This window comes from Madurella fahalii (assembly GCF_045866475.1).
Source record: "Madurella fahalii IFM 68171 DNA, scaffold_2, whole genome shotgun sequence".
NCBI lineage: Eukaryota > Fungi > Ascomycota > Sordariomycetes > Sordariales > Madurella > Madurella fahalii.
In genome coordinates this window covers 4,424,878-4,452,733 of record NW_027263972.1, presented here as the reverse complement: position 1 = coordinate 4,452,733, position 27,856 = coordinate 4,424,878, and the positions used below count along the sequence as shown (strand labels likewise).

General features: G+C 57.8%; 5 protein-coding genes across 5 annotated transcripts; 2 read left to right on the top strand and 3 right to left on the bottom strand.

Moving 5' to 3' along the window:
• Nucleotides 1-2,883: 2,883 nt before the first annotated feature.
• Nucleotides 2,884-3,745, bottom strand: MFIFM68171_04061 (uncharacterized protein; the record flags this gene model as incomplete). The annotated part of the gene is made up of 2 exons (XM_071059481.1): nt 2,884-3,005; nt 3,292-3,745. 2 exons carry the CDS (start codon nt 3,743-3,745, stop codon nt 2,884-2,886), a joined length of 576 nt encoding a protein of 191 aa, XP_070915582.1.
• A 654-nt stretch (nt 3,746-4,399) lies between these two features.
• On the bottom strand, nt 4,400-7,022 carry MFIFM68171_04060 (uncharacterized protein; the record flags this gene model as incomplete). Its single annotated transcript, XM_071059480.1, has 2 exons — nt 4,400-5,626; nt 5,703-7,022. 2 exons carry the CDS (start codon nt 7,020-7,022, stop codon nt 4,400-4,402), a joined length of 2,547 nt encoding a protein of 848 aa, XP_070915581.1.
• An 11,479-nt stretch (nt 7,023-18,501) lies between these two features.
• Nucleotides 18,502-19,754, top strand: MFIFM68171_04059 (uncharacterized protein; the record flags this gene model as incomplete). Its single annotated transcript, XM_071059479.1, has 2 exons — nt 18,502-18,687; nt 18,750-19,754. 2 exons carry the CDS (start codon nt 18,502-18,504, stop codon nt 19,752-19,754), a joined length of 1,191 nt encoding a protein of 396 aa, XP_070915580.1.
• A 656-nt stretch (nt 19,755-20,410) lies between these two features.
• On the top strand, nt 20,411-22,772 carry SNF1 (Protein kinase; the record flags this gene model as incomplete). Its single annotated transcript, XM_071059478.1, has 4 exons — nt 20,411-20,823; nt 20,897-21,732; nt 21,790-22,431; nt 22,498-22,772. 4 exons carry the CDS (start codon nt 20,411-20,413, stop codon nt 22,770-22,772), a joined length of 2,166 nt encoding a protein of 721 aa, XP_070915579.1.
• Nucleotides 22,773-23,535: 763 nt separating this feature from the next.
• Nucleotides 23,536-27,684, bottom strand: MFIFM68171_04057 (uncharacterized protein; the record flags this gene model as incomplete). The annotated part of the gene is made up of 2 exons (XM_071059477.1): nt 23,536-25,360; nt 25,412-27,684. The coding sequence occupies 2 exons, from the start codon at nt 27,682-27,684 to the stop codon at nt 23,536-23,538; spliced, it is 4,098 nt and encodes a 1,365-aa protein (XP_070915578.1).
• Nucleotides 27,685-27,856: the final 172 nt, after the last annotated feature.

Sequence of the window (27,856 nt, the reverse complement as noted above, 5' to 3'; positions counted from 1 at the left end):
CTTGAGGGCATTCGACCCGGCGGGAGCGGTGCCGCGCCGTCACGTAAACAATATACACGAGCAGAAAATTAATCCCCAAGTCTCCCGCAGGCGGTAGGAGCCATGGCGATGAGTCGTGTGATCAAGACCGAGATGGAGCGGCATGATCGCCCCAGCCATGACCATTCCGTCGGAAGCCACCCGGGACGGCTTTGATCGGCGGTGCGTTGTGAAATATACAAAATTCTCCGAATACTCCATGGGGAACGATATCGATATGAGATATGGGGTCCAGATCTGCTGTCGTTCTCGTCTTAGCTGTCGAGCGTCGTCCAGCTGGGAAAGATCGGCATCGAAATCGACGAGGGTGGGCGGCGTTGAGGTTGCAACCGGAAAGCTTGGCATTGCTGATTAGCAGGGATGGGTTGGCGACCCCATCCGCCGGCCGGCCAATTATAGGCTAGCATCAGAGGGTTTAGGGCTGACACCCCAGGCGGTTTCACTGAACCTTAGTCCCAACTACAACACAACGACAACAACAACAATAACAACAACCACCTCCGTCGGCCCTGGAATCCTCGGGCTTCCATCCGCGCCCGAGTATCCCGGGCCATATCGAATTGGCCATTGTCATGCCGGCCAGGGTGGTAGCAGAACGAGACGGACCGAACCTCCCCGATCGATGCGTCCTTGAATCTGCAGGGCCTGGACATGCCAGTGGATCGTCTCGTCGACACCACCACATGACGGCGCGCCGACACCGCGGCACATCATATCCATATGCACCCGCCGCTATCCGGGTTACATTGTGCGACGCTGGGCTGAGCAAGCGACATGCATCGGCCAGATAGGGTGGCAGCCAGATATCCGGTCGCGTGTCGTTGACGATCGCTCGCCGCGGGGGAATCCCTCGCCTAGATGCCGAGTCGAGTCCTTGTGCGACGAGAAGCTCGCATCGGCTGCCCCCAGCGGATACCTGAGCAATTTGCGTCGATATTGGCGCGGGCGCCCAACAATGGGCCTTCCCACAGCTTGGTTCGAGTGCGAGGGCCGATTTTAGCCTGTTGTGCTCCTCCGACATGAGTCCATCGCTCGCAACCATGCCAGCACCACCAGTTCCCGGGCTTTCGGGCGGGTCTCGTCTCTGCTGTGCTCCCCGTGCCGCCCGCTAATGTCTGCAGCTCATTGTCCCGCGTCTCGTCATGCGCCGTGACCACTTTCTGCGCTGCTCCCGACCTTCCGGTCTGCATGCGGACGAGAACGACCCAGCGCCCACCAACCAGCGCTGTCTTCACGTCAACGACCCTGCGCGCATTGGCGACACAGGAGACACTAGTGACGGCCGCGGCGAGATCAAACTCCCCGCTGCACTTTTATACGAGCGGCTAGAGGAAGCTAGCGCGGCAGCACCGTCGCCAGAGGAATTGCATCTCCCACCCGGGTACTCGTTTTTCTACCAAACCGAGCTGGGCGCGCCCCGGCCAAGCTGCGAGCGTAGCGTCGCGAGTGTAGCGCTGCTGTCCTCCATGTGGTATGCATCTCTACATCCGGCATCCAGTTCGGCGACTCTATATCCTCATGATACCGACCGTGGTACGATACCGAGACATCGCGCATCGATCGGGTTTTCATGCCTCGTTTCTCCAGAAGATCGGATGAGACACAGGAACCCAACAGCTGCTGGCACGGGCGTCCTGCCGCTGTCATTTGTCTGGTTTCCGCATCTGGGGTCGAACTGGGGTCGAACACGGGCCCACTGACGGGTAATTCCACCTCAACCGTCGAAACCAGAATCCGCAAAGGCAAATTCCAGCCCGCTGTCACCTGATCTCGCCAACACAGAGGCATGGGCCTAATTCCGTGACGACACCGGGCGGGATCCAAGGAGGTCAACAACCCTCCCGGCCTGGGCCCATGCTTCCCATTTTAAATCTTCCTCGCCCCGGCTACTAAACGGCTATCACGTCGTTGGTAAGGTTGGCAAGCTTGGTGTCTCGGAGACACAATTGTGGAAATGGACCACCGCTCTTGTACAGTACACAAGCACCAAATGGGTAAATGACCCGGCTTCGTAGAGAACAGGAAGAAGATACGGAACTATCTTGAGAGCGCTAGGACGCTGAAAGCTGGGTCGACTATCGACCGGCAGGGAGACACCCCAATTAATATCTCTGGCTAATATCCGTTTGGGTGGCACTGAAATTGACCGTCACCCCTTAGATTCCCCGTCTGCACGAGGAGCTCCCCGACCAGGTTTTGGGGGCTGAAATAGCACCATAAGCGTATCATCCCGCTTCCCTCCGCACAGTCCAAGACAGGCACCAGCGCGGCAGAGCGCTGGAAATCTTCCGATGAGAACTGCCCCGCTTCCTGGGCTGTGAGGGAGGGCCTTTTCCTTTCCTTGGAAGCCAGACTGATTGGATCATTTCCACGAACATGAGAAAGCTTGGCATTGCGGGCGCTGCGGGTGGTAAAACTTGTTAGACAACCTCACACCCGGCCCCCCCCCCAACACCCTCAAACACCCGCGACAATCCATACACCCCACTGCCCTTTCCGGTCTAGACGATGGATTGAAATGAGATGCGATGCTAAGACCGGGAACATTTCCCCCAGAGCTCGAGTATGGGCGAGAGTGAGGGTCTGGCCGGTTTCTCCCTCCCACCCGTCCCTCATGCCTGGTCACCATCGGGTGCGAGATTGATACGGTACATACCACGCGGGTTAACCGGCACGGCATTCAGTCATCTACTATCTTGGGGTAAAACAAATGAAGTATGCCATCCAATACGGGAGGAAAGAGAAATAGAAAAAAAATTCCGAGCCATCCCTTCCGTCACACTCAATCTGCTGTGTAGCGTCGTCTGCCGAGACAAGGAGAGCAGCGTGACCAAGAGACTGACTTCACATTCGTCCCCCGCCCCCGTGCGTCTTGTGTGACTGTGATGCGACGGCTTTGGTTGTTTTGGGGGGGGAGGTTGGGCAGTCGATGTGGCCGGAGACGGTCACGTTGAGGTTTCGTGCAACTGGGGAGGTCCGTTAGTCTCGCTCCTGTCCAGTGCTTGCAAAAACCCCCGTTACTCGGAGTTGCCGTCGTCGTCGTCGCCGTCGTCGTTGTCATTGTTGTCATCAAAGAACCAGCCCAACGATGTAATTACTGAGTCAACCCCTTGTTCTCTGCCGGAGTGAGAGTGTGCTGAGGTAAGACGGAACCAAGCCCTGTTACGACTAAGCCGTCACCTCGTGGTTTGCGTTGCATTACCATGCTGCATTTTGTATCAGTGGCTTCGCGATCAGCGTAGCAATCAGTACTTGAGAGGTGATCGTTTGGTTGTTCGTATTTGTTGGTGTTGATGGCACTGTTGGTGTTGATGGCACTGTTGGTGTTGATGGCACTGTTGGTGTTGATGGCACTGTTGGTGTTGATGGCACTGTTGGTGTTGATGGCACTGTTGGTGTTGATGGCACTGTTGGTGTTGATGGCACTGTTGGTGTTGATGGCACTGTTGGTGTTGATGGCACTGTTGGTGTTGATGGCACTGTTGGTGTTGATGGTGCCATTGGTGTTGATGGTACCGTGGGTGTTGATGGTGCCGTTGGTGTTGATGGCACCGTGGGTGTTGATGGTGCCGTTGGTGTTGATGGCACTGTTGGTTTTGATGGCATTGCTGGGATTGATGCCACCGTTGGTATGGTTGCCATTATTGATATTGCTGGCATTGTCGGTATTAATGGCCCTGTTAGCTTCGTTGGTCCTGCGTAGCATTTGGCAAACCTATCGAGATTAGATATAACAGCATATGCTGCTAGGAGTTTGCGGGCCCTAGTCGAGGGCAAAACGTGGTAAAATGGCGATGCGAAACATGCAATGGATGCCGCTGCAGGTAAGCACGCAGTGCAGAGAGGGACACGACGAACACTCTCAGGGTTCCTCAACGGAGGTAAAGATTGAGAACAGTGTGTAGGGAGTGGTACTATCATCGAGCTCTGGAACAGGTTCTCCTTCCGCTGATTATTTACTTCTTTTTGCGCCTGTGGGGCCTGTGGGAGATCGTGTCCTCTTAGCGACAATACACATCCTGATGTCTAGCCAAAAAGACTTCCAGAGATGAGGAAGTTGTGAAGAGAATCGGGTAATTTTGAACCAAAGTAGCCGCACCACACCCGCCCGGTAGAGGAGGACCGTTGGGACATACTGTCCACTTCCGCCCTTCCAAGTCTAGAAACCCATTGAAGTGAGATGAAAAAAAAAAAAACAACAACCAACCCATCGCATTATTGCCTTCGTTCCTGTGGCATGAGTCGTGACGGCGCCGTTCTCCTAACCCACCCAACCAATCCGGAGTCATTCCTTCTGACAAGATTAAAAGAAAAATTGTATAAATAAAAGCGTCCTTTCACTCGTCTCTCCGTATGAGAATCAGGGGCCACTACTGCAGGACGAGGAATCCCCTATTGAGTCCACATTCCAGTTTTTGCCCAGCTCTATTAGCTTCCGCTTGATCCCGTCGCCGATACGGGAGCTGAAGCCAGCTTCGATATTCTGGATAGCATACGACAAGACGTCGGCCGGTGCGTCTAGGGTCATGGTGGAACCGTCCCGTCGCGTCAGCTTCGCGATCCCCTCACCATTCCAGGCGAAAGCAACCAGGGCCGGATCTTCCGGCGTCGCCTGGTCAATCACGACTTGCCTGGGGCTCCCCGGCCCGGCATTTTCGCGCTTGTCGATCTGGAAGTTGGGGTCAAGCTTTGATATGCTGTCTGTCCAGAGGATCAGCGTGGCCCGGTACATGGCAGCGGACCACCAGGCGGGCCGGCGGTCGCTGGGCATGAGCCGCAAGAGGCGGAAGACCTGGCCGCAGTGGAAGATGGCCTCCTCCCGTTGGAAGATGCATCGCTTGTAGCGCAGGGACAGCTCCCAATAGGACCCGTCGAAGCCCTCGCGCCGAGCTAAGCGCTCTACCTCTGGGAAACTGGTGACGGCATTGAGGGAAATCAGATGGTACAGAACGAGGTTGCACCGGGTGACGGGGCAGCCCGGGTGCGCCTTGCTGTATGCCAGCGTCAGCTCGTACCACTTCTGCAACAACCCCTGCACCTCTTCCATCCTGACTTGCGTCGAGGCCTTGGTGAACGTGCAGGCGCTGGTACGCCGTGTGCCCACAATGTCGGAAAAGCACGAGAGCATCTGGCGCAGATGGTAGAGGAGTGCCTGCAGCGGGTGCAGGATCAGCCTCAGCTGCTGCGGGGAGACGTTCCCCTGCCGCCGCGAAAGGTTGTCCTGAAGGAAGTCCTGGAAAAGATCATACAGAGATGGCGTAATCGAGGGGCCGCTGAGAAGCTGTGGGTTGACATTGGCCGTGCAGCCGTACACCGACTGCATTGCCGTGAGCCATTGCTCCGAATTGGGCGCCAACCAGAGCACTTCGGGACCAGGCAGCGGGCACTGAAGCTCTGTGATGGCGAACAGGGGCGCCGTGTCGTGGAAGAGGCTGAGCTCTTGGTCCAGCATAACATAGTTATACACCAGCCGATTCCGACCTTCCCGGTTAACCCAGGTCCGCCACTGGAGCTCGGTGTTGGCCGAGTCGTTGAACGCGGGGATCATCAGTGGCTGCGGGTCCAGCATGCCAGCGTGCTTGAGCATCTAGCGGGGTTCGAGGTTAGCAGGCGCGCGTACGAGGCACTGAGGGCTGTTGAGTCTCCGGTGAAGCCTCACTTACCGACATGTACATGCCGCGCTGGCCCATGGCAATGTCCATAAGCCACTTATCGCCACTCCAAGCACCGAGGACGATGAAGAGCAGGGCACAGCGAAGCGCGATGGGATCCGCCGAGAGCTCCACATCCTTCTCGACAATGTCAAAGAGGGAAATGCGACATGTCTCGGTCAGGCCAGCCGAAAGGTAGCGGGCCTCGGCCATGGGCATCGCAGCCGCGCCCTGGGCAATCATGAGAAGCACAAGCAGGGTCGATGCCTGATTGTTCTGCAGCATCTCGTTGGGGTCCACGCAGCCCGTGACCAACGGGTAGTAGACGGTCAAGCTGCGCACATAGCTGCGCAGAAAGTACTCGAGGATCTGCGACGGTGGTAGGACGATGAAGTTGAAGTCACCCGGACTAGACGTGGCCGACTTGGGGTAGCCGTTGATGCCTCCGCGGTGGATCTCGAGCGCCTTAAGCAAGAAGCTTTGGGTGATAGCGAGCATCTTGTCACGTGTCCTCGAGGTCAGTGGCACCACAGATGCCAAGTCGGAGGCGTCCCAATCAGTCTGCTCCAGGTACTTCTCCAGCGAACGCCAGGTTCCCTCCTGCTTAGACTTCTGCTCAAGGCACTCGAGATGCACGATTGCCGTCCGCGGGCAGGTCGCCGTGTCTGCGGATGGGTTGCACCGTGCCAGATTCCACGCTCTCTCGGCTGCGATGACGACCTGAAACTCGGGTATCGAGCTTTCTGATGGCGCGACCATCGCCAGCTCTATCGGCTTGAGCGCATTGTCAAAGTCGCTCGCCGACATGATGCTGGTGCCGCGCGTGTGCATCGAACCCCTTGACGACGTCGTCGTCATGGGCTCCGAAGCTGAGGACATCTCGCTGAGCTCCGGGAATGTCGGCATTGAGATGTCGGGCCGGGTGAGCGGGATCCCGTTCGGATAGAGGTCCAATTCTACCTGATATTCGGGCGGCCACGAGATGTAGTCCTGGTACGGCGCCTCCGGGGCTGCGAAGTCGTTGCCCATCTGGATGAATTCGTCTAGGTTACCGTCCACCCGGGGGTGAGGCGACGGGAATTCGCGCGGGCTTATGTGCGAGTGCGACGGTGATGTCTTCTGCGGAGAACCGGCCGGAAGGCCGTCGGGAAGGCGGTCGCCCGTGATGGCCACCTCAATGGCCGAAGGAGACTTGTTGCTTTCCCCCTTTAGCCCGCTCTGCTCCTCCAGGAAGGTCGGGTGAATGCTAGGCAATGGCGCTTGCTGCTGCGGTGGGGGGAGTGCCGTCTGGTACACAACTCTCGCCTGCGCATGCGCAGCGCGGGAAGCCATCTTGGAGGAACGCCTTGCGAACCGCGCAGCACAGGGCAGGTTCTTCTCGGCGCATCTCGAGCACGGCACCCTCTTATCGCAGCCCGTCTTTGCGTTGGCGCAGTTCTGGCATGCAATCGGCGACCGGCCAGCAACTGTTGGCACTCCACCCGGGATGGGATCAGACGGATCTCTAGCCTCATGGTATGTGGAATGGTGTCTTTGCAGAAGATCCCTGTCGAGACGAACGTCAGCCTCAGTGATCTGTGTGCGGTTCTAATGCAGCCATTACTTGCCGCCGGGCAAACGATAGTTGGCAAGAACCACAGCGGTGTGGTTTGACATTGGTATCTTTGGGGGTCGACTTGTTAGCGACCTTGGGAGGCGGCTGCCGTGGCCTGGCAGGGGAGTTCGCTTACGGCTTGGTATATGTCTTTCCAAGTGCTCCTTGCGGGTGAAGCTCTTCCCGCAGTACGCACAGAAAACCATCGCCGGCGCCGTCCTTGTCTGTATGTTGGGTGCTCGGGTTCCGGGACCAGCGTTCCCGCGTGTCACGGCGGGCGTGTCGGTGGCCAGGTTGAAGCCGGGGAGCAGCCCAGTTGGGCTGCTATCAACGGGACGAAGTATCTAGTAAGTGGGAGGGTTGCAAAGTGGGAAACCGGTCGCGGTCGGGACCGTGTCTCTACACTGATGCTGTTCGACAACGCTGATATCCTGGTAGGGGCCCAGGGAAGGTTTGGGGGTATCAAATGCGCAAGGATGATGGTAGATGGAGGGAGCGAGGGCGCAAGAATGCCCAAAGAATGGAAAGGGAGGCCGAGGCCGAGACACAGGGTCAATGGCAACAGAAGACCTGAGATTCTTCCAGCATGAGGGTTAAGAACGTTAGGGAGCTGCTGGATGGCGGGGCCTTTTCAATATCGGGATTATTGGCAAGACATAGCTCACACACCCCCCCCCCCCGGGATAGTCGGTGGTGCTGCGGCAAGCTGAGCTCATCTGTCAGAGCCCAATCCACAAGGTCGGCATGGGTAGTTGGAGAAGCGGGGACAAGGGTCTGCACGGTGCGTCTGCAGAGAGAGAGAGAGAGAGAGAGAGAGAGAGAGGAGCTCAGTTGTGGTGTCAAGGTGGGTATCGATCGGGTACGTATCTAGCGTGAGACACCGAGGCGAAGGAAAAATCTCGCCAACCAGGTTGTTGACAGTGTTCAGCCGCCGTCTAAAAAAGGCACCCTTGTCAGAGGTATGTACTAGATACCATCCCGCACCAGGCAGTGCCGCCATGAAGCCCGAGTATCGACGCCCCGGCAGGGAATGGGAACGGAACCTGGCCCTCAACGCCGATGGAGCGCGAGCCCGCGTTCCAGGAAGTGGTGATTAAACGAAACCAGAATCTGGAACGACTTACCAGCGGGAGCTTTTGGCCGAATCGAGGGGACCGAATCCAGAAGCATGCCTGGTAGGGCAATCAAGCAACAGCTTCCCCCAGAGAGTACCCTGGCCCGCGGCAAAGGCGTAGCGTGGCTAGACCCTTGTCGTGCTGGGCAGCTACTGAAAAGGAAGCGATTGCGGCAGACGAAAGCCCCAAAGGAGCCTGGCTGATCTGACAGGCTCGTAAGGTCGACCAGTAGTGGGGATGGAGGAGAAGAAGGAGAACGAGAGCCAGAGAGGGGGACAAAACGAGGGCAACCAGCACAGCAGCGCTAGAGTCCTGCCAGCATGGCAGTACAGCTCGCGCTGCAGGCGATCTCATATGCACGCATGCAACAGTACCCTCGAGACCCCCGGGACGCGGCCGTCAAAGTATCGAGTCCCTCGAGAACCCTGAAGGCGGCGCATAGATTGCGTAGCGGGCGGGTTTCCAGGGCATGGATGACCGACGGGGGGGATCAACAAGCATCAGGTAAACCACCTTGTGCCAATCAACTGGCAAGGGAAGCAACATGCCAGGGAGAGTTAAGAGAGTGTGTGAGCGAGGACCGGCAACGAGTGTAACGCAGTGAACGCTGGGCGGGGCCCTGAGGGGTTCGTACTGCGCAGTACCTCTCTGCCCGCACCGTGGGACCGGGAACGTCATCTCGGGTCTGCATCGCCTGTGTGCAACGACTAGGCAGTCCTGCAGCGACACTACTACCACCACCACCACCACCACCACCAACAACAACAACAACAACAACAACAACAACATCAATAAGGTCAGGTAAGCGAGCAGGGGGGGACCATGACCGTGGTCGATAAAGAGCAGGGGCGATCATTGCCCTGGGTTCTGGGCGCCGCTGAACAGCAGCGTGAAAACCTTGGATGTCCCTCTCTCCCGGGTCTCGCTGTCTGCAGCAATGCCAGGCTGGCTAGTCCCAGGCACAATTCGGCACCGGTGTGAGGGCTGCCGGCGAGCCACAGCAGGCAGGAATCAGGAACCCGCCTGGGCCGCCACAAACGAGGGCGGCGGCGTGATAGGGCGCCAATTTGTCCAGGCCATCGACCGTGGCCGGTGCCGTCAAGCGGAGTCGAATGATTGGGACTAAGCGTATGCAAGGTTCGGTGTTGTATCAACGAAGCGATCAACCCAGATCACCGGCTTTTTGATACGGTCACGCCGCCCTCCCCCAGCTGCATCTTGCATCTTCCTTGGGAAGCCTGGGGAGCTCGCCAGGACAGGGGTGTTGGGAGCAGGGGGTGGGGGGGGCGGGTGGCCGACCACTCTCCCCCTCCATCTCTTTTTCTTTTTTATTATTATTATTATTATTATTTTTTATCTTAATTATTTTTTTTTCTCCTCTTCACGAAATCCGAGTTAAAATTCCCCTTCATAAACCAACCCTGCGTCTGTTATACCACACTTGGTAATCGCTTCTCACAACCCCCGACCCGCTTCGGGCCATGTCAAGTTCCCAAACACGGGGCAGCCCTTTTTGCCGTGACACACTTGCAACGCTGCACTCGTGCGCGCACACATCGGGGGATGGACGCCAGAGCGGCCCGCCATCTGCCACCCTCTGCTCCAACGCTCCTTTTCAGGTGTCAAGCAAACGTGGCGCGCACGTCCCCGCGGTAGGTGGGCGAGGCCCGGTCGGGTTGGAGGCGCCGGGCTACCGGCTGTTGCAAGCCGACGCTTCAGTGACTCCATCCGCTGCGCGACTCTTCCACGAGCGCGGCTCAAGCCTCTCTGGGTGCCTGTGGTTCCTGCGCCTGGCCCGGGAACTTTTGCGCTCGGGTCGGCTATGGCGTTAACTGGAACGTAACCCCCTTTTGTATCCATGATAAAAACTGGATATTAATTAATTGGCTGCGACTTATACTCAAGCAATGTAAGTAGCCCGCCGGGAAACAGACGTTTCTGAATGGGAACTTTTCGACAGGATACCCCAGACCGCCCAAACTGACGTGCAGGGTCAGGGCAACTTGTGGCCGAGTTGATCTGGTCCTGCTCCCGGGTTCAACCGCTAGATGGTATTTTGTTCGCGCGAGGGGGGGGGGGATGTGTGAGAGTACGGGCGAGAGCTTAGTGGGACACTAAGAGGATCTGTCTACGGATACTACCTCGATTCTCTACCGGCTCGCCTAATTCCCTATCTCAACGTCGCTTCGAGTAAGGCTCTTGGACCATACGAGGTAAATCTTGAACTTTACACTCGTTACTTAAGCAGATTTCAAGCACGCAAAGCCCGTTGTGGCCCTGAGAGATGTGGCTAAATTGATGCGTCCGCCGAGCGTGATTGATAGCACCGAGATCCCGATAAGTATCCAGTCCGGGACTCGAGTGCGAACGCCAGTCAAGCCACAGAGTCGCACTCTCCGCTTTCCCGTGCCGCGGTCAACGCCATGAACGGCTGGAAGAGTGGGAGGTGCATAGAATACAAGTTCCCTTCCTAAAGGCTGAATGGCGCAACTGGTTTGTAATGCTCAGTCACGGCCCGGATCGGAGTCGAGTCCGAGGACAAAAAACCAACCATCTCCAAAACACTCGTATTGTCCAGTGTTTGAAGGCGCGGGATCTGTGTTAGGGTCCGCTTAATACTCGTCTCCGCAGATGCGGGAATATACAACGCCATGATCACAACTTCAATAATGAACATATTGCGAGTCGGCTAAAAATAAGCCCCAACCCGCTCTCCGTCCGGCGCGGCTGGATCTCTAACAGCATCTTGATAAGCTGATGGGCGCGGGGTGCCCGGGGACAGCGGCTTCGCACCTCTCACAAGGCTGCGAGTAGTTATGTGTTCTTAATTCGGCGCTCCGTTGGAGGCCATCCTTTTGCAAGCCGTTGCGTCGAGGGGTTAGGGATTTCGGCCGAGAGGTACAGTACCAAAGATTTCGTCCCGTCGCTTCCCTTCCAAAGACGAACCAATTGGGACGCGGAACGAGCTCGATGTGCTTCCGAAAATGGACGCCGTACCCAGCGCCCGGACGGCACCCCACATGTGTGACCGCCCCCGGACGGTCTGCTGGAATTGCCTCGTCGAAGAGGCCGGCCGGCGGCTGCTCCGCCTTGCCCAAATATGGCGTTAGGATCAAGGGGAAAGTCCTAAACAACCATCCAAGCTGGCGCAAATCATACGGGAGAAGTTTACCCCCCGCTATCGCCTTCTGAGCTGGGACAGTCTGGTGCATCAGGATCCTATGCATGATTCCGGCGACATGGTAGGGAGATTCTAAGACATTGGGAAGAGACATTAGGAAAGAAGGAGGAGACATTGGACGGCTCGGGTCTTGCGGCTGTCTTAAAAATTCTGACGGCGGCCGTGATGACCCTCGTGATGGCCTTCGCGAGTCTCAGTGCCCTGCTCTAACTTCCCTGCAGCATTTTATCACACTGAACCTTTGCGTACCTACTGTGCAGTACCGGGCAGTACTTGCAGTCAACAAGTGAAGAAAGGCGTGCTACAAGGTATATGTAGAGGAAGGCGAAAGACTCCTCTAAATTATTTTGCTCCTAGTTATTTAGAACTCTCAGTGGCTCGTTGTTTTGATGAATTCCGTCGTGGGACCACGAAGGCGTTGATTGCGTGTAAGTGATCGAATTAAGGTGAGGTGGCCTCGATTCGCCGCACGGGAACAGAATGGACGACGCAGGCCCCCGAGGTGCCAAGCGAGAGCACGTTCCCGGCTCCGGAGCAGCCCTTGCACCCTGCGAATGACAATCGCAATTTTCCCACCGATCACATCAAACGCCGCGGTCTGGAATACGGCGTTGTGGTATCGAATCACATCAGAGTAGAACTCGAATAGGCCATTCTGCGGCTGCACCCTATCATTCCTCCGGCGACCAGGCTCAATCCTCTCTCAACTTGGTCTTACACATGGGCAACTGCAAATCAACAAGTCCCGGCTACATCAACTTGCAGGCCGTTGCCCAAGGATCTCGGGACCGACGCCTTTCCCACGTCTTTTTTTGGCGAAGGAAGGCTTGCTTGCTGCCTGCTCTGGGCGAAGCAGGATTGGTCCAGCCAAAGCGCCAGGTTGGGAACACGAGAGGCGTTGACAAGCGGTGACGGCGTTTACGGTCACCGATAGCCGCAGATCAGGGCTTGTCACCGCCGCCCTCAATCCCGAAGGCTGGGGAACAACTCAGACCCTGACGACCCACATGACCGTCCACGACATGTTTACCATTTTCCAAACTCGACAGGGAGAAACCATTGATGGCCGTCACGCCGGCGCGAAACGCCGCAGTCTTAGACAAAAGCCCACCGCTCCTTTCGACCTGGTGACAAACCGATTACCTTATCCGAGGAAAGATGTGTCGCTCTGATGGTGATCCGATCAAGCCAAGGCCATACGGTGAAGGCATCGTGCAGCTCTCCTTTCTTTTTCGAATGCGGCTGCTCCATGCCTTACCTTACGTATACCCGAGTGTGGGCTTGGCGAGCCGTTCATGACGGCCTGCGGTTCCCGCGCCTCCCCGACGCAGCAGCAGCCGCCCCCTCCCCCCCGGTCGGTCGGGGTAAACCTAGCCCCATCACCGGCCACAGCTCTCCCCAATATCTGAAACGCGGCCACTAGGAGACCGGGCAAGGGCGGGTTAGGTTCTGCTGTCTCGTCGATAATGCGTGCCGCAATCACACCAAACATTACACGTGTATAGTCCACCACTTGCGGCAACATCCGCCTTAGCGCAGCTCATTTGTCAGTTCTGATCGCATCTGACCATATGCACATTGGCCGGCCGGATCTGGAACCTATCGGTCGAATCGTGATGTCCCGGCATCGGGCCGCTGACCGCCGAGCTGACAACTGGCCGATGCCTCCACAGTGGCCGAGGACGATGACACCAAGTCCACCAACGCCCCTCCCTCAGAATATCGGGGACACGAGTACAGTGGGGGGAGGGGATGGATCAGAGTGCTCGATTCCTACCTGAGTCGGGTGGGATTGAGCTTTGCATACCCGCTTGTCGTTTCTTTCGGCGATCGATAATGGTGGGTTACTGTGTCGGATAAGCTTATTGGGCCACAGCGTAACACATACCTCTTTTCGTGGGTGGCAGCCGGTTGATCTCGGGCATAAGCCACCACCGAAATGCTGTCAAGTTTGACGCTAACTGTATGATGGCCGAAACTTGCGTCTTCCAACTCCTTCAGATCGCTTGTGTCCCACAGAAAGCGACGCGACAACTGCGGCCCAGGCCTCTTATTATAGAGGCCAGAGGCTCTTGCTCTGCCATGTCTTTCCGCTCCGTGGGGGCAAACCAGGCCGACGGACGTCCATGGCTCCGGTGTACCGACGGACCCCCAAGGCGAGCCACAACAGGGTGATCACTCTCCCTTTTGCACTCAGTTCCGGGCACGAGCAACAAATCGCGAGGGTTACCAGTCCCTGGTGTCCGATAATTACAGGACAGGCACACAAGGAGAGTCCGTGGCTTGCCAAAGCGCTGCACTCGTGTGTCCGACAGCCCTCCCCCTCTAGACCTCCATCTCCGTTTTGTTGGCCGTTGCTGGGGATATCCTAGTGTGGCCTGGCGCCGAGATAGGCATCGTGTAAACAGAGTTGCATCGCGAGCTCATTTGGCACCTGGGAATGCAAGAGTCCGCCGGCGCGAGCCCCGCTGCTCCATCCCCGGGTTTGTTCCGCGTTGCAGGCAATCATGCGTGAAACCTCGAGTTGCAGGGTCGTCTCTGAGGGTGCAGACGAGAACAAAATTGAAGAAGCTTTGCGGAAAGCATCTTTGGTGATTGGGGATCGGAGAGTCAGGCATCGTCCTGTTAATGCAATGTTGATGCAAAGGCCTGCACCTCTATAAACCTGCCTCGGCGTCAGGCCTCAACATCTGGGATGGCTTCTACCTTGGGCATCTGCGAATGCTGCCTTGATGCAACATCATGCTCTATCCACCTTCAAGTCGGCGTCGGCCCATAACAACGGTCGTCGGGAAATAACAGCACCGATCTTTGTTGCTTGTCCCGTCGCCGGCGTGGATTGATCTGGCGGCTAAACACGGAGGATAATCAAGTCGGTCCTACTGCTTTGCCTCGGTGCTTTGCCTCTCTGTGAACCCTGAGCTACTCGGCCGTAACCGGCCCCACCTCCTTACCTACTCGAGGATGTTTTTGGTACCGAAGACCTGTTCTAGAATATTGGCCGTAAATTCAGAGGCTCAACATTTGCCGATATGTTCGCAAGACTCTCCCTATCCACGGCTGTGCTCCCCCGCTCCGATGCCGACACGTCGAGGACGGACGTGTGTCGAGACGGTTTGACATCTCAAAACTACTAGTATCGATCCCGGCTGTCAAAAGTCCGGACAGACATGCCAGCCACGGGGGACTAGGGAGCTGGTTGGGGCTGACCGGCGGCCGTCCTTAGAACCCCATGCGTATAGTATCTAGTATAGTAACGGACGCTGATCCGGTAATGATATGGGGGACCTCCCGGCACCCCGCAGCTGTCAAATGCCCGTCCCATGTTCCGTGAGCCGCAACCAAAACACCCCCGACCGTTGGGGTCGTGCAGGCGCCCCCGTCGCACAGGGTCAGGGGAAGCAGGATAAACCCCCCCCCCCCCCCCCCCCCGGTCCGTGGTTTGAGCGCTCAGACTCGGATAGGACGTCGACCGGACTACAGCATGATGTGAGGTCTAATTGTTGTGAATTTTATGGCGGACGGAGGCGATTAACAGGATAAACAGACGAAGCGAGTGGTAGCACCGCTTCCCTCGCGGGTCCAACGTTCCCCGGATGTCACGTAGCTTTTTGATATGCATGCGTCACGCGCCGTTGAGCCGTCACCATGGGCGAAGGCGAAGCAGCACCGTTACCCGGTGCATATTCCCCCAAGGCCACTAAAGGACATATTAACCTGAGCCCTGACCGAGCGCAACTATGCCGCCCCGGGGTAAAACCACTCATCGTCGAGGGCAGACAACAAACATACATGCCCGCGCACACGCGAGAACCGTTTCGCCTCGCTGCAGCCCCGGACTGGTCATGGCCGACGCACGCACGCCCTTGTCGGCACCGAGACATTTTCTGTGACCGAAGCCACCGAACTGGGGAAGTTCCTGCAGCCTATCTCTCTTTTTCTCTCTCTTCGCGATGCTCGTTGGTGGATGTGTAAGAGACATGGGGAAGAGCACGCTACTGCCCGGCAGCCCCTTCCCCTGGAACGGGCAGAGAACTCTATGGAGCAACCCCCAGTTTCGAACACTCCGTGGCTGGAACGGCCTGCGAGCATAGTGCATACCTTCAACTACTCCTACGATTAGTACTCGTGTGCTAGTCGTAGTAGCGCGGTTATATTATGTATGTGGTCCGGCAGGCCGTTGGTTACGCCGCGTATCCGGTGACGCGTGGCGACAGATTGCATCGTTTTGGTTCGCTCATCCGTAGACCAATGCCCGGCGGCCGACCGTCAACGGTCAAGATCTGCCGCATGATGCCTCCGGCGGCGGGGTTGATGAGGGAGTGGGCGACCCAGAGAAAAGGCCTGGTTGGCTCTGCTCGACACGAAACGGCAAACGTTATGCGTCTGCCCCGGACGGGAAAAGGAGTCCCTTAGCCTCTAGGAGACGTTGTATTGCGTGGAGTATCTCCCATTCATCGGTCGGTCGGTCGGTTCGTCGGTCGGCCGACATGGGACGACGCTATACCTGTCTGTGGTGCTGTTTTCTTGTCTGTCACTGTCCGGCCGCGTCCCACATACCGGCTTGTTTTGCCTCGTCTTGGCTTTACCCCTTCCGGAGGGGGACGCATCATCCGCGGCCAGCCACAACCCTCTGTTCTTTCCCCTTCTCTTCCCTATTGCTCCCCTCGTTCCTCTCTAACCCCTCTCCTCCCCCTTTTTTACCCTGCCGACTGGGACCGGAGTATAAGAAGGGAAGTCCCGCTTCTTCCCCGACGGGGGTTGGCTTACACCACGTATCTCCTTCTAAGATCGGGCCATCGCCACACCTCTTCCACTTCCCGGAATGTCTGTCAACGCGCTAGGGTACACGGCATGGTAGCATCCAAGGCTTGTGGGATGATCTGAAGGGATCTTGGCGTTGGAGGAAGAGAATGCTTGAGGATTTGCTGGTGGAGGACGATGCCACACGGCGGTGGATGAGCTTGATGAGAAGGAGATGCCCTCACCGAACGGAACCATGGACTGCGCGTAACGCCCCTTGTTGAGGCCCGGGGATTTGGTGTCGCTCGACGGGGAACGGGACGGGGCAGCGACAACGACACGACGACGACACCCTGATGCGGTACTACCGTAGGTCTGCAATGACTACCGGGGGGGGGGGGGGGGGGGAATGGGGGCTTCCAGGATGGGTATGGATGACGTTGGATTTAGGGGTGGATCAAAAGAGAGAGGGACCTTGCGGTCCCGAGGGGGGGGGGGACCCTGGATGGATCCTTATAAAGGGGAACGAGAGGGCGAGGGCCTAGGGTTTAAGGATGGATCGACTCTTATTTCGACCTTTCGACACAACCGACAATGGCCGTCATGGAGTCTGGGGCGTGGACAAGGTCTGGGATGCTGACCGCTGGCGAGTGATCAGGCAAGAGGAATGGGAAATCATGGCAGTGATGGTGGCGTGCTGGGAATAATGTGCGGGATTGGGAGAGCGGGTAGAAGCGTTCAGGGGCCTGCGATCCAACCGGTTCGATTCGGCGCTTCAGCTCGAAGATGGTCAAAACGATGCGAAGGAACCTCCGAATCGATTCCAACGAACGAAGGTAGCGCCGACCTCGATGACTTCGGCATATGACGGAACCGCATGGAAGACCTGACTTGACCAGAGTACTTTCTGTCAACCCCAGGACCAGGATGTTGTGTGTTGATTGAGTATCAAGGGACGAAAACTTCCCGTATCCCATCCGGCAAATTGGGCACTCGCCTCTCAAAAGCGATGCGATGTAGGAGGCGGAGCTACCAAGGACTATCTCGGCCTGCCGCCCTCGGCGCTAGCACGGCATGGCACGGGTTGAGGTTGGTTGCCATACGAGGCGTGGCTCCCACCCCGCATGAGACGACGGCCTCGGATACCGAAAGAGCTCACATGTAGCTCTCGAGTCGCCGAAGCTTTCGCATTGGATATGAACATGTCCAGCAGACGAAATGTGTGTGGGATAGACGACAACTGGAAAGGAGAGGGGACTGATACTGCCCAGAGCTATGATGGGGCATAGATGGAGGAAACGGGGGTGTCATCCCGGTCCCGGTGTGCTAGGGCTTCCTAGTACTCCGTCCACCCGGCTGACCTGGGCAGGCAGGCAAGTCCGAAACGCGGAAAGCAGGTAGGTTGTCCAGGGGACGTGTTGTCCACCTGTGGTCAACAGGCGTGGACAGTTTTGGTCAAAGTTAAGGTAAGCAGGCTTATTAGCAGGTCACAGAAGCACCTCGGTTTAAGTTGTGAGTCGGTGTTGATAAGTGACCTGGAGCACTCGCCGTAAATCCACGTGTCATGGCTAGGCCCTTTGCTAGTTCCAATGGTAGCCGAAAGCCAACGTATAAGGTATCGTGCCAGATGGACAAGTGTGGCTGAAATTCTTGTAATCAGCACGGGCATCAAGGTACATGCTATGCATCGGTTGCCGTGAATCTGCCTTCTGAGAACAAAGCGGCCCTTCTCGTGTCGACTCCCAGAGCAAGAGGAACTGGATTCATTGTGCGGAGTCACTGCCATAGAGCAGAATGGATATTCTGCAGAAAATAGGACAACAAAACTGCTGCGATACTGCTGCAGCTGCCTAAATGCATGTTGTGTACTGTACTTACGTGGAGGTCTCAGTTCAGCTGCGCTCGCATGCCAAAAAATAAGGTAACGGTGATTACAGTACAGAACACACGTACTGGACTGTACAGTACAATACCTAGGTGAGCATCAGAGGGTCCAATGCAGTGCGGGTTAGGGTTAAAGCTACCCAGACGGTGCACGTGTCGCGGCCGCTGCTGCGGCGTTTCTGGATCCTGGAGCAACGCTGTCCTCCAGAATCTCATCCATAGCAATAACTTCATTTGCGCCTCGAACTACAGCCTGCGATATAATGAGATAAATTATCTTATTCTGTTGACAGAATGAAGGCCATTATTGCAGTTCCCGCGACGTTACTGCTCGTGCTTCGGGCCTACTCAAAAAAGTCATTAACTCCCGGCGGCATCTTGGCCGCGACCCTCACAGCGGTTGCGCATGCCGTCCATCCGTGGAATCTGCCGTTTGTGCTGCTCGTCGTCTTTTTCCTCGCCGGGACTCGGGCAACCCATGTAAGCGAACTTGGCTCCTGCGCTGCGGACAGGAAATGGCCCCGAGACTGATATGCCTGCAGGTCAAGGAGAATGTCAAAGCCGCGCTGACCCTGCGGGCCGGTGGCTCGTCTGGCGGTGAGGGGCCTCGAAACCACGTGCAGGTGCTTGCCAACTCGCTCACGGCCTCGATCTTCTCGCTGCTGCACGCCTACCAGCTGCGGTCTCGTCAGCAGGCCATTCTCGCGTCGCCCTCGGGCAGCAACGACGCCGGCAGTCTTTGCTTTGCCTGGGGTGGCGACCTCCTGGTCGTCGGCATCATCGCCAACTACGCATGCGTCGCGGCCGACACGTTCAGCTCCGAACTAGGGATCCTAGCAAAAGGCCAGCCGCGGCTGATTACCAGCCTCACGCTGCGCAAGGTGCCACGCGGCACCAATGGCGGTGTCACCTTGACAGGTCTCGCGGCCGGGCTGCTCGGCAGTGTCATCATCGTCACGGCTGCCATGCTGTTTTTGCCTTTTTGCACCGATGACACTGCTGGCCAGATCGGTGGCGGCGCGCCATGGTCGGCCGAGCAGCGCCAGGCTCTGATTCTGGGTCTGACCATCTGGGGCTTCCTGGGTAGCGTCGTAGATAGCATCCTCGGTGGGCTCTTCCAGCGCAGCGTCAAGGACATCCGCAGCGGCAAGATTGTCGAGGGCGAGGGGGGCGTCCGAGTACTCGTGTCCGCGGGCGGGACCGCGGGCGCGGCCGCTCATCGCCACGAACATGAAAAGGACGTTGGGGCTGATGTCAAGGCCGCCTTGTTGCATGGAGAAGGCGAGGCTGCCGTCGAGGACACTGGCTCGGCCGTGGCTGATGGCGAGGTCGGTCCTAATCGGTACGACGCCCGGAATAGGCACCGCAGGTCGAGTTTCGGGGACGAGAAGCCGTCCAGGGTGGTCGAGAGTGGCTGGGACCTGTTGGACAACAATGATGTCAACTTTCTGATGGCCTTTGCCATGAGCGTGGGCGCCATGGCGGTTGCCTCGTGGTATTGGCAGATCCCGCTGTCATCGGTGGTCCCGATGGCCAGAGCACCATAGGCTTGCGCAGGTCCGCTCGAGGATGGCATGGAATGGTCCTGTTAGCGCCGAGACAGCCTCAAATTTTCACCCCGCCATGGCTTGACTGTCTCTAGAAACACACGGCGTTGCAACTCTCCTTCGCGGCCGCTGTAAGAGGGCGACTGATTAACGGCGATGCTGCCAATGAGAATGAGTGCAGCCGTCCTAAACTGCTATTGCAGCCCAACTTCTGTTGTCCGCCTAGAAGAACAGCCGAAGAGGATCGATCTGGCCGCGGGGAGGAGTAGTGTGTTGTTTTACCTTATTACCTTAGCCTACTGTACCTTAATGCTGTAACGATTTGAGAGCGCTGGAGGTGCAGCAAATTTTAGTGGTGCAGCACAGCTTTAGCTGGGTTTAGCAGCGTTGTCGGTTAACGGCCCCGCAGCTCTTCAGCGTCCCGGACAGGGATGGCAGGGGGCATGGAGGGGTTCCCGTCCGCGAGCCCCTCGGCGGCTGCAACCTGGCCGCGTTGTCCTCCTCCTCCAACTGTTCGTGGCAGCGAAACGAGATGCCGTGCCGTCCGCGACAGTGGACACTGCTTTGACCTCCTTCTCCACCCACACAAGCCCGAAACCCCGTTTGGTGCCAGACGATAACGCGTAGAAAGCTAGCTCTGCGGGAGTCTCGGCAGCATGGCGCAAGCCTACGACGACGAGGAGCTCTCAATCTCGCTCTCTCCATCCCAGATCCGGCGCAACAGACGGCCAGGCGAGGGAAGCTCGACGCCATCGCACCAGGGCTCGGCCACGATGGCTCCGCCCGGCAACCACAATAACCACAGCGGCAACAACGGCAACAACGGCAACAACAACAATGTGCGCGATAAGATGCGCGCCGAGCAGCGCATCGGCGCCTACAACGTCGTCAAGACGCTCGGCGAGGGCAGCTTTGGCAAGGTCAAGCTGGCCGTGCATCGCGGCACCGGCCAGCAGGTCGCCCTCAAGATCATCTCGCGCAAGACGCTCATCAGCCGCGACATGCAAGGCCGTGTCGAGCGCGAGATTGAGTATCTGCAGTTGCTCCGCCATCCGCACATCATCAAGCTGTGAGCTGTCGAGACTCTCTTTCGTCGCTGCGTTACCACCCCGCTGACTTCCATCCCCTCCCTCACGCAACAGCTACACCGTCATCAAGACGCCCGCCGAGATCATCATGGTGCTCGAGTATGCCGGCGGCGAGCTTTTCGACTACATTGTCCAGCACGGCAAGATGCACGAGGGCGAGGCCCGCCGCTTCTTTCAGCAGATGCTGTGCGCCGTCGAGTACTGCCACCGTCATAAGATCGTCCACCGCGACCTCAAGCCCGAGAACCTCCTGCTCGACGACAACCTCAACGTCAAGATTGCCGACTTTGGCCTGAGCAACATCATGACCGACGGCAACTTCCTCAAGACAAGCTGTGGCTCTCCCAACTACGCCGCCCCCGAAGTCATTGGCGGCAAGCTGTACGCCGGGCCCGAGGTCGATGTGTGGAGCTGCGGCGTCATCCTCTACGTCCTGCTTGTCGGCCGCCTGCCCTTCGACCACGAGCACATACCCACACTCTTTGCCAAGATTGCACGCGGAAGCTACATGGTGCCGACCTGGATGAGTCCTGGCGCCGCCGCCCTGATCAAGAAGATGCTCGTCGTCAACCCCGTCCAGCGTGCCACCATCGAGGAGATCCGCCAGGACCCTTGGTTCCTCAAAGACCTGCCAGCCTACCTTCACCCGCCCGTCGAAGAGTTCCTCAACACGGGCGTCGATCCAAACAGGGCTATCAAAGTTAGCGACATCGCACCGAACGCTCCGCCGCAAGAGCAAGAGAAGCTGCACAATGAAGTCACCGAGAAGATCAGCAAGACAATGGGCTACGGTAAACGAGACGTACAAGAAGCCCTCGAGGCTGACGAGCCGTCGGCCATCAAGGACGCGTACATGATTGTGCGAGAGAACAAGCTGATGGAGAGTAATCGTAGGACGCCCTCCCCCTGTAAGCGAGACGGGAATGTTTGTTGCTGAAATATCACAGAACTGGCAGGCCTCGGCGCTGAGGACGCAACTCCGAGTCCTATGCTGGACGCAAACATATCATCGGCCCGCTCCATCACGTCGATCAGCACAGGGGCATCTGCGAGGCCCTACGTGAGCAAAGTAGGCATCCTTCCGAGCAGTCTGCCCGCCTACCACAGAGCATTCATGGAGCGCGAGAAAGCCAAGGCCGAGGGCACGGAGCTTCCGGATGTCACACTAAATATTCCTGAGCCGGGCACGCAGCCGCGGAGCCAGGCCGAGCAAGAGGAAACGCTCCGGCGTCTGAAGCCGCATTCTCGTAGTTTTGTCCGCCTGGACGATGCGAGCCGGCCTCAGGGCCTTACCCCGGTAAACCCGCCGAAGAAGACCAAGCCCGTCAAATGGCAATTCGGAATACGATCTAGGAACGCACCGTGGGAAGCGTTAGTCTGCATCTATAAGGCGCTCTCCAAGCTCGGAGCATCGTGGGTAATAGATGAGGGCTACGACTCGACCCACGAGGACGAGGAAAATGACGGCTACGACCGCTCTCGTCACGCGCACTCGCGCCAACAAAGTTCGTCGTCCGGCGTAGATCCAGCAGATGTTTATAAGCTCCCAGCCGATCCGTGGCACATCAAGATCCGCTGGACCACTGACAGTACGCCGCCTTCTCATCCATCCATCTATCCGCTCCCCCGGGCCCTTCTACTAACCCTTGCTCCAGAACTTCACAAACACTCGGTCGCCTCTGGCCTGAACGAAGCCGGAGCGAACCCACACGTGGCATGCCATGAGACAGGCGCCGAGTTCCAGGTGGTCGCCATGCGCATGGACATCCAGATCTACGAGATGGAGCACGCCGTCTACCTCGTCGACTTCAAAGTGGACGGATATGAGACGCCCGACGGGAAGCTCCTCGAAGACAAGGATGCCACCAGCCCCTTCCCGTTCCTCGACATGGCTGCTAAGCTGATTATGCAGTTGGCCGATGCTGACTAAACGGTCAACATTTCGACGTCTTCAAACCGTCCTGATCCTGGTTTTTTCTGTTGTTCTTTTCTTTTCTTCTTCGTTGATCATTCACTGGCGTTTAGGTAAGTGCTAAGGCAGGTTGGAAGGTTCAGGGAGCTTATTACTACACCTTGTCTTTTTTTTTTTTTTTTTTTTTTTTGGGTTATCTGTTCCCGCATACCCATATCTTCATTTCCGTCTTGCATTGGCAGAGCGAGACTGCCGCCCCTATTCTGCAGGCATGAAACGAGATTGAGAAAGTCGTAACGAAGGATCAGATATGTTAGATTGGCGACGACACCTTCTCAAAGTCGGTGCGCATTATCTGTTATTCATGGGAGAGTAGTGAGGGTTCAGCGTAGTGCAAGGGGGTTAAGCACCTTCGGAGTCCAGACGAATCGTGGAGCATGGGAATCAAGGGCAAAGATACTTACCCACCTCGTGTGAGGTGTTGTCGGGCGGGCGGAAGAGGAGACTGCTGCTGCTTGAGTGAGTGTGAGCGTTTGACATTGGGCATTCTCTCTTATTGGGAACCGTCGACGGCCCCAGACGAAAAACGTAGAGTGCACCTCACAGGCAGCGGGCGCGTAGGAGTGACACCGACAACTCATTAGCTTGGCCTTGTTCTTCTGATCAAGATAGGTAGGTCAAGTATTGCCCATCTATATATAACGCGGACTAGGCGATTGCGCTCTCAGACTTTAGAAGACTAGACAAGAAACCGTAGCGCAACTTGGCATTTTGCGCGAGATTAAGCCTGCAGCGCGAGATCCTCTCTCGCAGCATGCGAACCCTTCTTCCACGCCTGGGTCGGGTCCGCCCTGGACTTGCTCACCTTCGCCTCGCCGACCTTGCCCCAACCGCCGCCGCCAGGAGTGCAGACGATGATGCGGTCGCCAGCCTTCATGGGAGCGCTGTTCTTGGCCCCAAGGTTGATACGCCTCTCTTCGTACTCGTTTTCGTCTTCTTCTTCTTCTTCCTCCTCCGCCTCGTTAGCATTGCCATTCCCGCTCCGCTGCAGCTTCCTCAAACTCGACTCCCAGCTCGCCTTCTTCACCTTCCTCACCCACAGGTTCAGCCCACACTGGCCGTCCTCGCCGCCCGCCATGCCGTACGGGCGGTACACGCGCCTCTCGCTCAGGATCGACACCTGCACGGGGATGCGGAACTCAATGTCGCGCACCACGCCGTCCCCGCCGCGGTGCTGGCCCTTCCCGCCGGAGCCCCTGCGGATGGAGAACTCGCGGAGCAGGACGGGGTACCGGCGCTCAAACACCTCCGAGTCGGTGATGCGCGTGTTGGTCATGTGCACGTGCACGCCGTCGGTGCCCTCCCAGTCCGGGCCGGCGCCGCTGCCGCCCGCGATGGTCTCGTAGTAGCCGAAGCCGCGGACCTCGGCCTGGCCCGTCACGTTGCCGCCGAAGCCGAACGTCAGGTTGTTGCAGTCGCCCTGGCTGGCGGCGCAGGCCTGGAAGGCCTTGAAGATGACGTCGGTGACGCGCTGCGAGGTGAGCACGTTGCCGCCCACGACGGCCGCGTTGTCCGAGGGCGAGAGGAAGCACCCCGGGGGGATCTTGACCGTGATGGGCTTGAGGCAGCCCTGGTTGAGCGGTATGTCCTCCGAGATCATGCAGCGGAGCGTGTAGATGATGGCCGAGTACGAGATGGCCTCGGGCGCGTTGATGTTGCCGTAGACCTCGGGGCCCGTGCCGGCAAAGTCGAAGACGGCCTCGCCTTTGTTCGGGTTGATGGTGATCTTGAGCCGGATGGGGCTGCCGTCGTCCATGAAATCTTCAGCGGAGAGGTCCTTGCCCTGGAAGTGCTTGGAGACGGTGCGCAAGAGGTTGCGGACTTGGAGCTCGGCGTTGTTTTGGATGGCCACCATGTAGAATTGGACTGTGTCCTCGCCGTATTCGGCGATGAGGCCCTCGATGAGAGAGATGCCCTTCTGGTTGGCCGAGACCTGGGCGCGGAGGTCGTTGATGTTGTCCGCCAGACACCGGGTACCGCTGCAGCCGGGGTGCTTGGCCGGCTCCTTGTAAAAGAGCTCGATGACTCGCTCTTCTTTGAACTTGCCCTCAGTGACGAGCTTCTCGCTCTTGACCGCGGCTCCTTCTTGGTGCAGCTCCCTTGAATGCGGCGGCATGCTGCCGGCGGTGATGCCTCCGATATCTGCATGGTGCGCTCGGGAAGCTGCGTAAAACAGGATCTTGTCGCCGGCCTCGTTGAAGGCGGGCATTATGAGAGTGACGTCGGGGAGGTGGGTGCCGCCATATGACGGGTGGTTTGATATGATGACATCTCCTTTCTTGAGCTTCCCCTTCCAGATCTCCGCCTGTCGTCGGACGCAGGTCGACATGGAGCCTAGATGGACGGGTAGATGGGGCGCGTTGGCCACGAGGCCGCCGGTGGCGTCAAAAATGGCACATGAAAAGTCGAGCCGCTCCTTGACGTTGGTGCTGACGCTGGTCTTCTGGAGCGCCCTGCCCATTTGCTCGGCAATGGCCATGAACCTGTGCCCAAAGATGCTGAGCATGATGGGGTCTACTTCGCGCTCCCCTGACGCCTTCGAGTATCTAGCAAGCTTGTCAGCGTTGTCAAACTGAATTTCAGGGGTGATAAAATACCGGTCTTTCTCTGCCTCTGGAATGTCAATCACAACATGAGTCTCGAGCACCAGCGCTGTAGCATTAGGCGTGACCACGATGGTCTGAGTCCCGTCTGCCAGCATCGCAGGCCCTTTGACGACTTCACCCACGGAAAGATCTCCAAGTTTGTAGATGGGCGTGTTCAATCGGCCGCCTTCAAAGTAAACCTCGGCCTCCGAATGCTTCTTCTGGGCTGACACCTCTTTGCGGCTGACCGTCTTTAGCTGCTCATCCACGCTCTTCTCATCATAGCGGAAGCTCTTGCCGATGCCCCGTACCCGGACATCGTCAACAATGATGTCTCTGTCATCAAGGGTGAAACCAAACTCGTAACGATGATGCTCTACAAACGCGGTGCCAAAGTCCCAGTCGCGCTCGCCCTCGCTCGGCCTGATTATCATTAGAGCAGACTCGGTGCCACGATACCTCATATTTAAGTATTCCTCAAACACAATCTCGCTGTCTTCGAATCCCTGGTCCCGCAACGCCTGGCGCGATTTGTCCTTGAGACTCTCCATCTTGTTCTTCAGCTGGTCCACCACTTCGGCCGCGTCGCTCCATACTGTAGAGTCTGGTTCTTGCCTCTCGTCGACCACGTCGGCTAGTGCCATGCCGTAGGCAGAGAGGACCGAGGAGTAGCGATGGACTAGGATCTGCTTGATGCCGAGGGACTCAGCAATGGCAACGGCGTGCTGACCACCCGCGCCTCCAAAGGTCGCCAAACGATGCTTGGACGTATCATGCCCCTTGGCTTCAGTGATGCTCCTAATGGGCCGCGTCATGGTTTCGTTGGCAACGGTCAAGAAGCCATAAGCAACCTCGTCAATGTCCATCCTCTTGCCTGTTTCGTTGTAGATCTGATCGGCTAGCTCTTGCAGTACCTTCCGACTCGCCTCCAGGTCTAGGCCCTCGTCCTCGTTCTTACCAAAGATCTTGGGGAAGAACTCTGGCAGCAGCCGGCCGAGGAACAAGTTGGCGTCGGTGACAGTCGCAGGGCCTCCTTTCCGGTAGCATGCTGGGCCGGGGTGCGCACCAGCAGACTCGGGTCCGACCACAAACAAGCCGTTCCGGAAGAACAGCATCGATCCGCCACCGGCAGCCACCGTGTTGATGTCTAGCTGGGGGGACTGGATCGTGACACCGGCCGTTGTCGTCTCGAACGTGTGGTCGTACCGACCCTCGCCATACCGCGACACATCGGTGCTCGTGCCTCCCATGTCGAAGCCAATGACGGGGATCTTGGTCTTCTCGTCATACGACGTAATCGCGTAGCCCACGACGCCGCCAGCCGGCCCTGACAAGATGGCTTTTAGGCCGGTAAACTTGTCAACGTCGACGAGGCCGCCGTCGCTCTGCATAAACTCGCACCTCGCGCCCTTCTTCCCCTCTCCCGGCTGGACGCTCTTGGTCCCCAACCCGCCTTCAAAGCCGTTCTGGAACCCCGCGATATACTTCTTGATGGCCGGCGTAAGATAAGCATCCGCACACACCGACGTGGCTCTCGACACCAGCTTGATCATGGGCATCAACTCATGGCTCAGCGAGATATGCTCGAACCCGATCTCCCGCGCCACCTCCCCGATCAGCTTCTCGTGGTCCGGAAACGTATACCCGTGCATCAGGCACACGGCGATGCTCCGGATGCCGCTGTCGTAGACCTCCCTCAGCTGCGCCCTCACGGCCTCCCCATCCGGCCTCTGCAAGATCCGCACGGCCTCCCCGCTCAGCCCCATGACCACATCCTCCCGCGCGGCCGCCTCCGTCCCCGCCCTCGCCTCTACCCTCGTCACCTTCCGCTCGGGGTCCTCGGCGTAGTCCTCCAGCGTCACGCGCTCGGCGACCTCGACGACGCGCTCATACAGCACGTCGGGCTTGCGGATGGCCAGGTCGAAGATGCGGGGGCGCGACTGGTTGCCGATGACGAGGCAGTCGCCGAAGCCGCGCGTCACGACGAGGGCGATGCGCTCGCCCTTGCGCTCGAGCAGGGCGTTGGTGGCGACGGTGGTGCCCATGCGGATCGAGTCGATCTGGCTCGTGTCGAGGCGCTGGCCGCGGGGGATGTCGCGGCCGAGGAAGTGCGACACGATGCGGCGGATGCCCTCGAGCGGCGCGTCGTCATAGTTGGCCGGGTCCTCGGAGAGCAGCTTGATGACGATGTCCTTGCCATTGTAGTTGCCGACGCAGTCGGTGAAGGTGCCGCCGCGGTCGATGGCGATGCGGATGCCCCGGGGTTTGCTGGCCGGGGGAGACATGGTGGGCTATCCTCCTCCTTTTATGTATATGTGTTTATATATATATATATATATATTTGTATTTCTCAATGTGAATGGTAAGGGAGTTTTAACTTGTTCGGATGGCCAGAGGGTTTTGCTAGCGGGAAGGGGGAGCTATTCCCGAGGGTAAGCAAAGAGCTTGAGATAACAG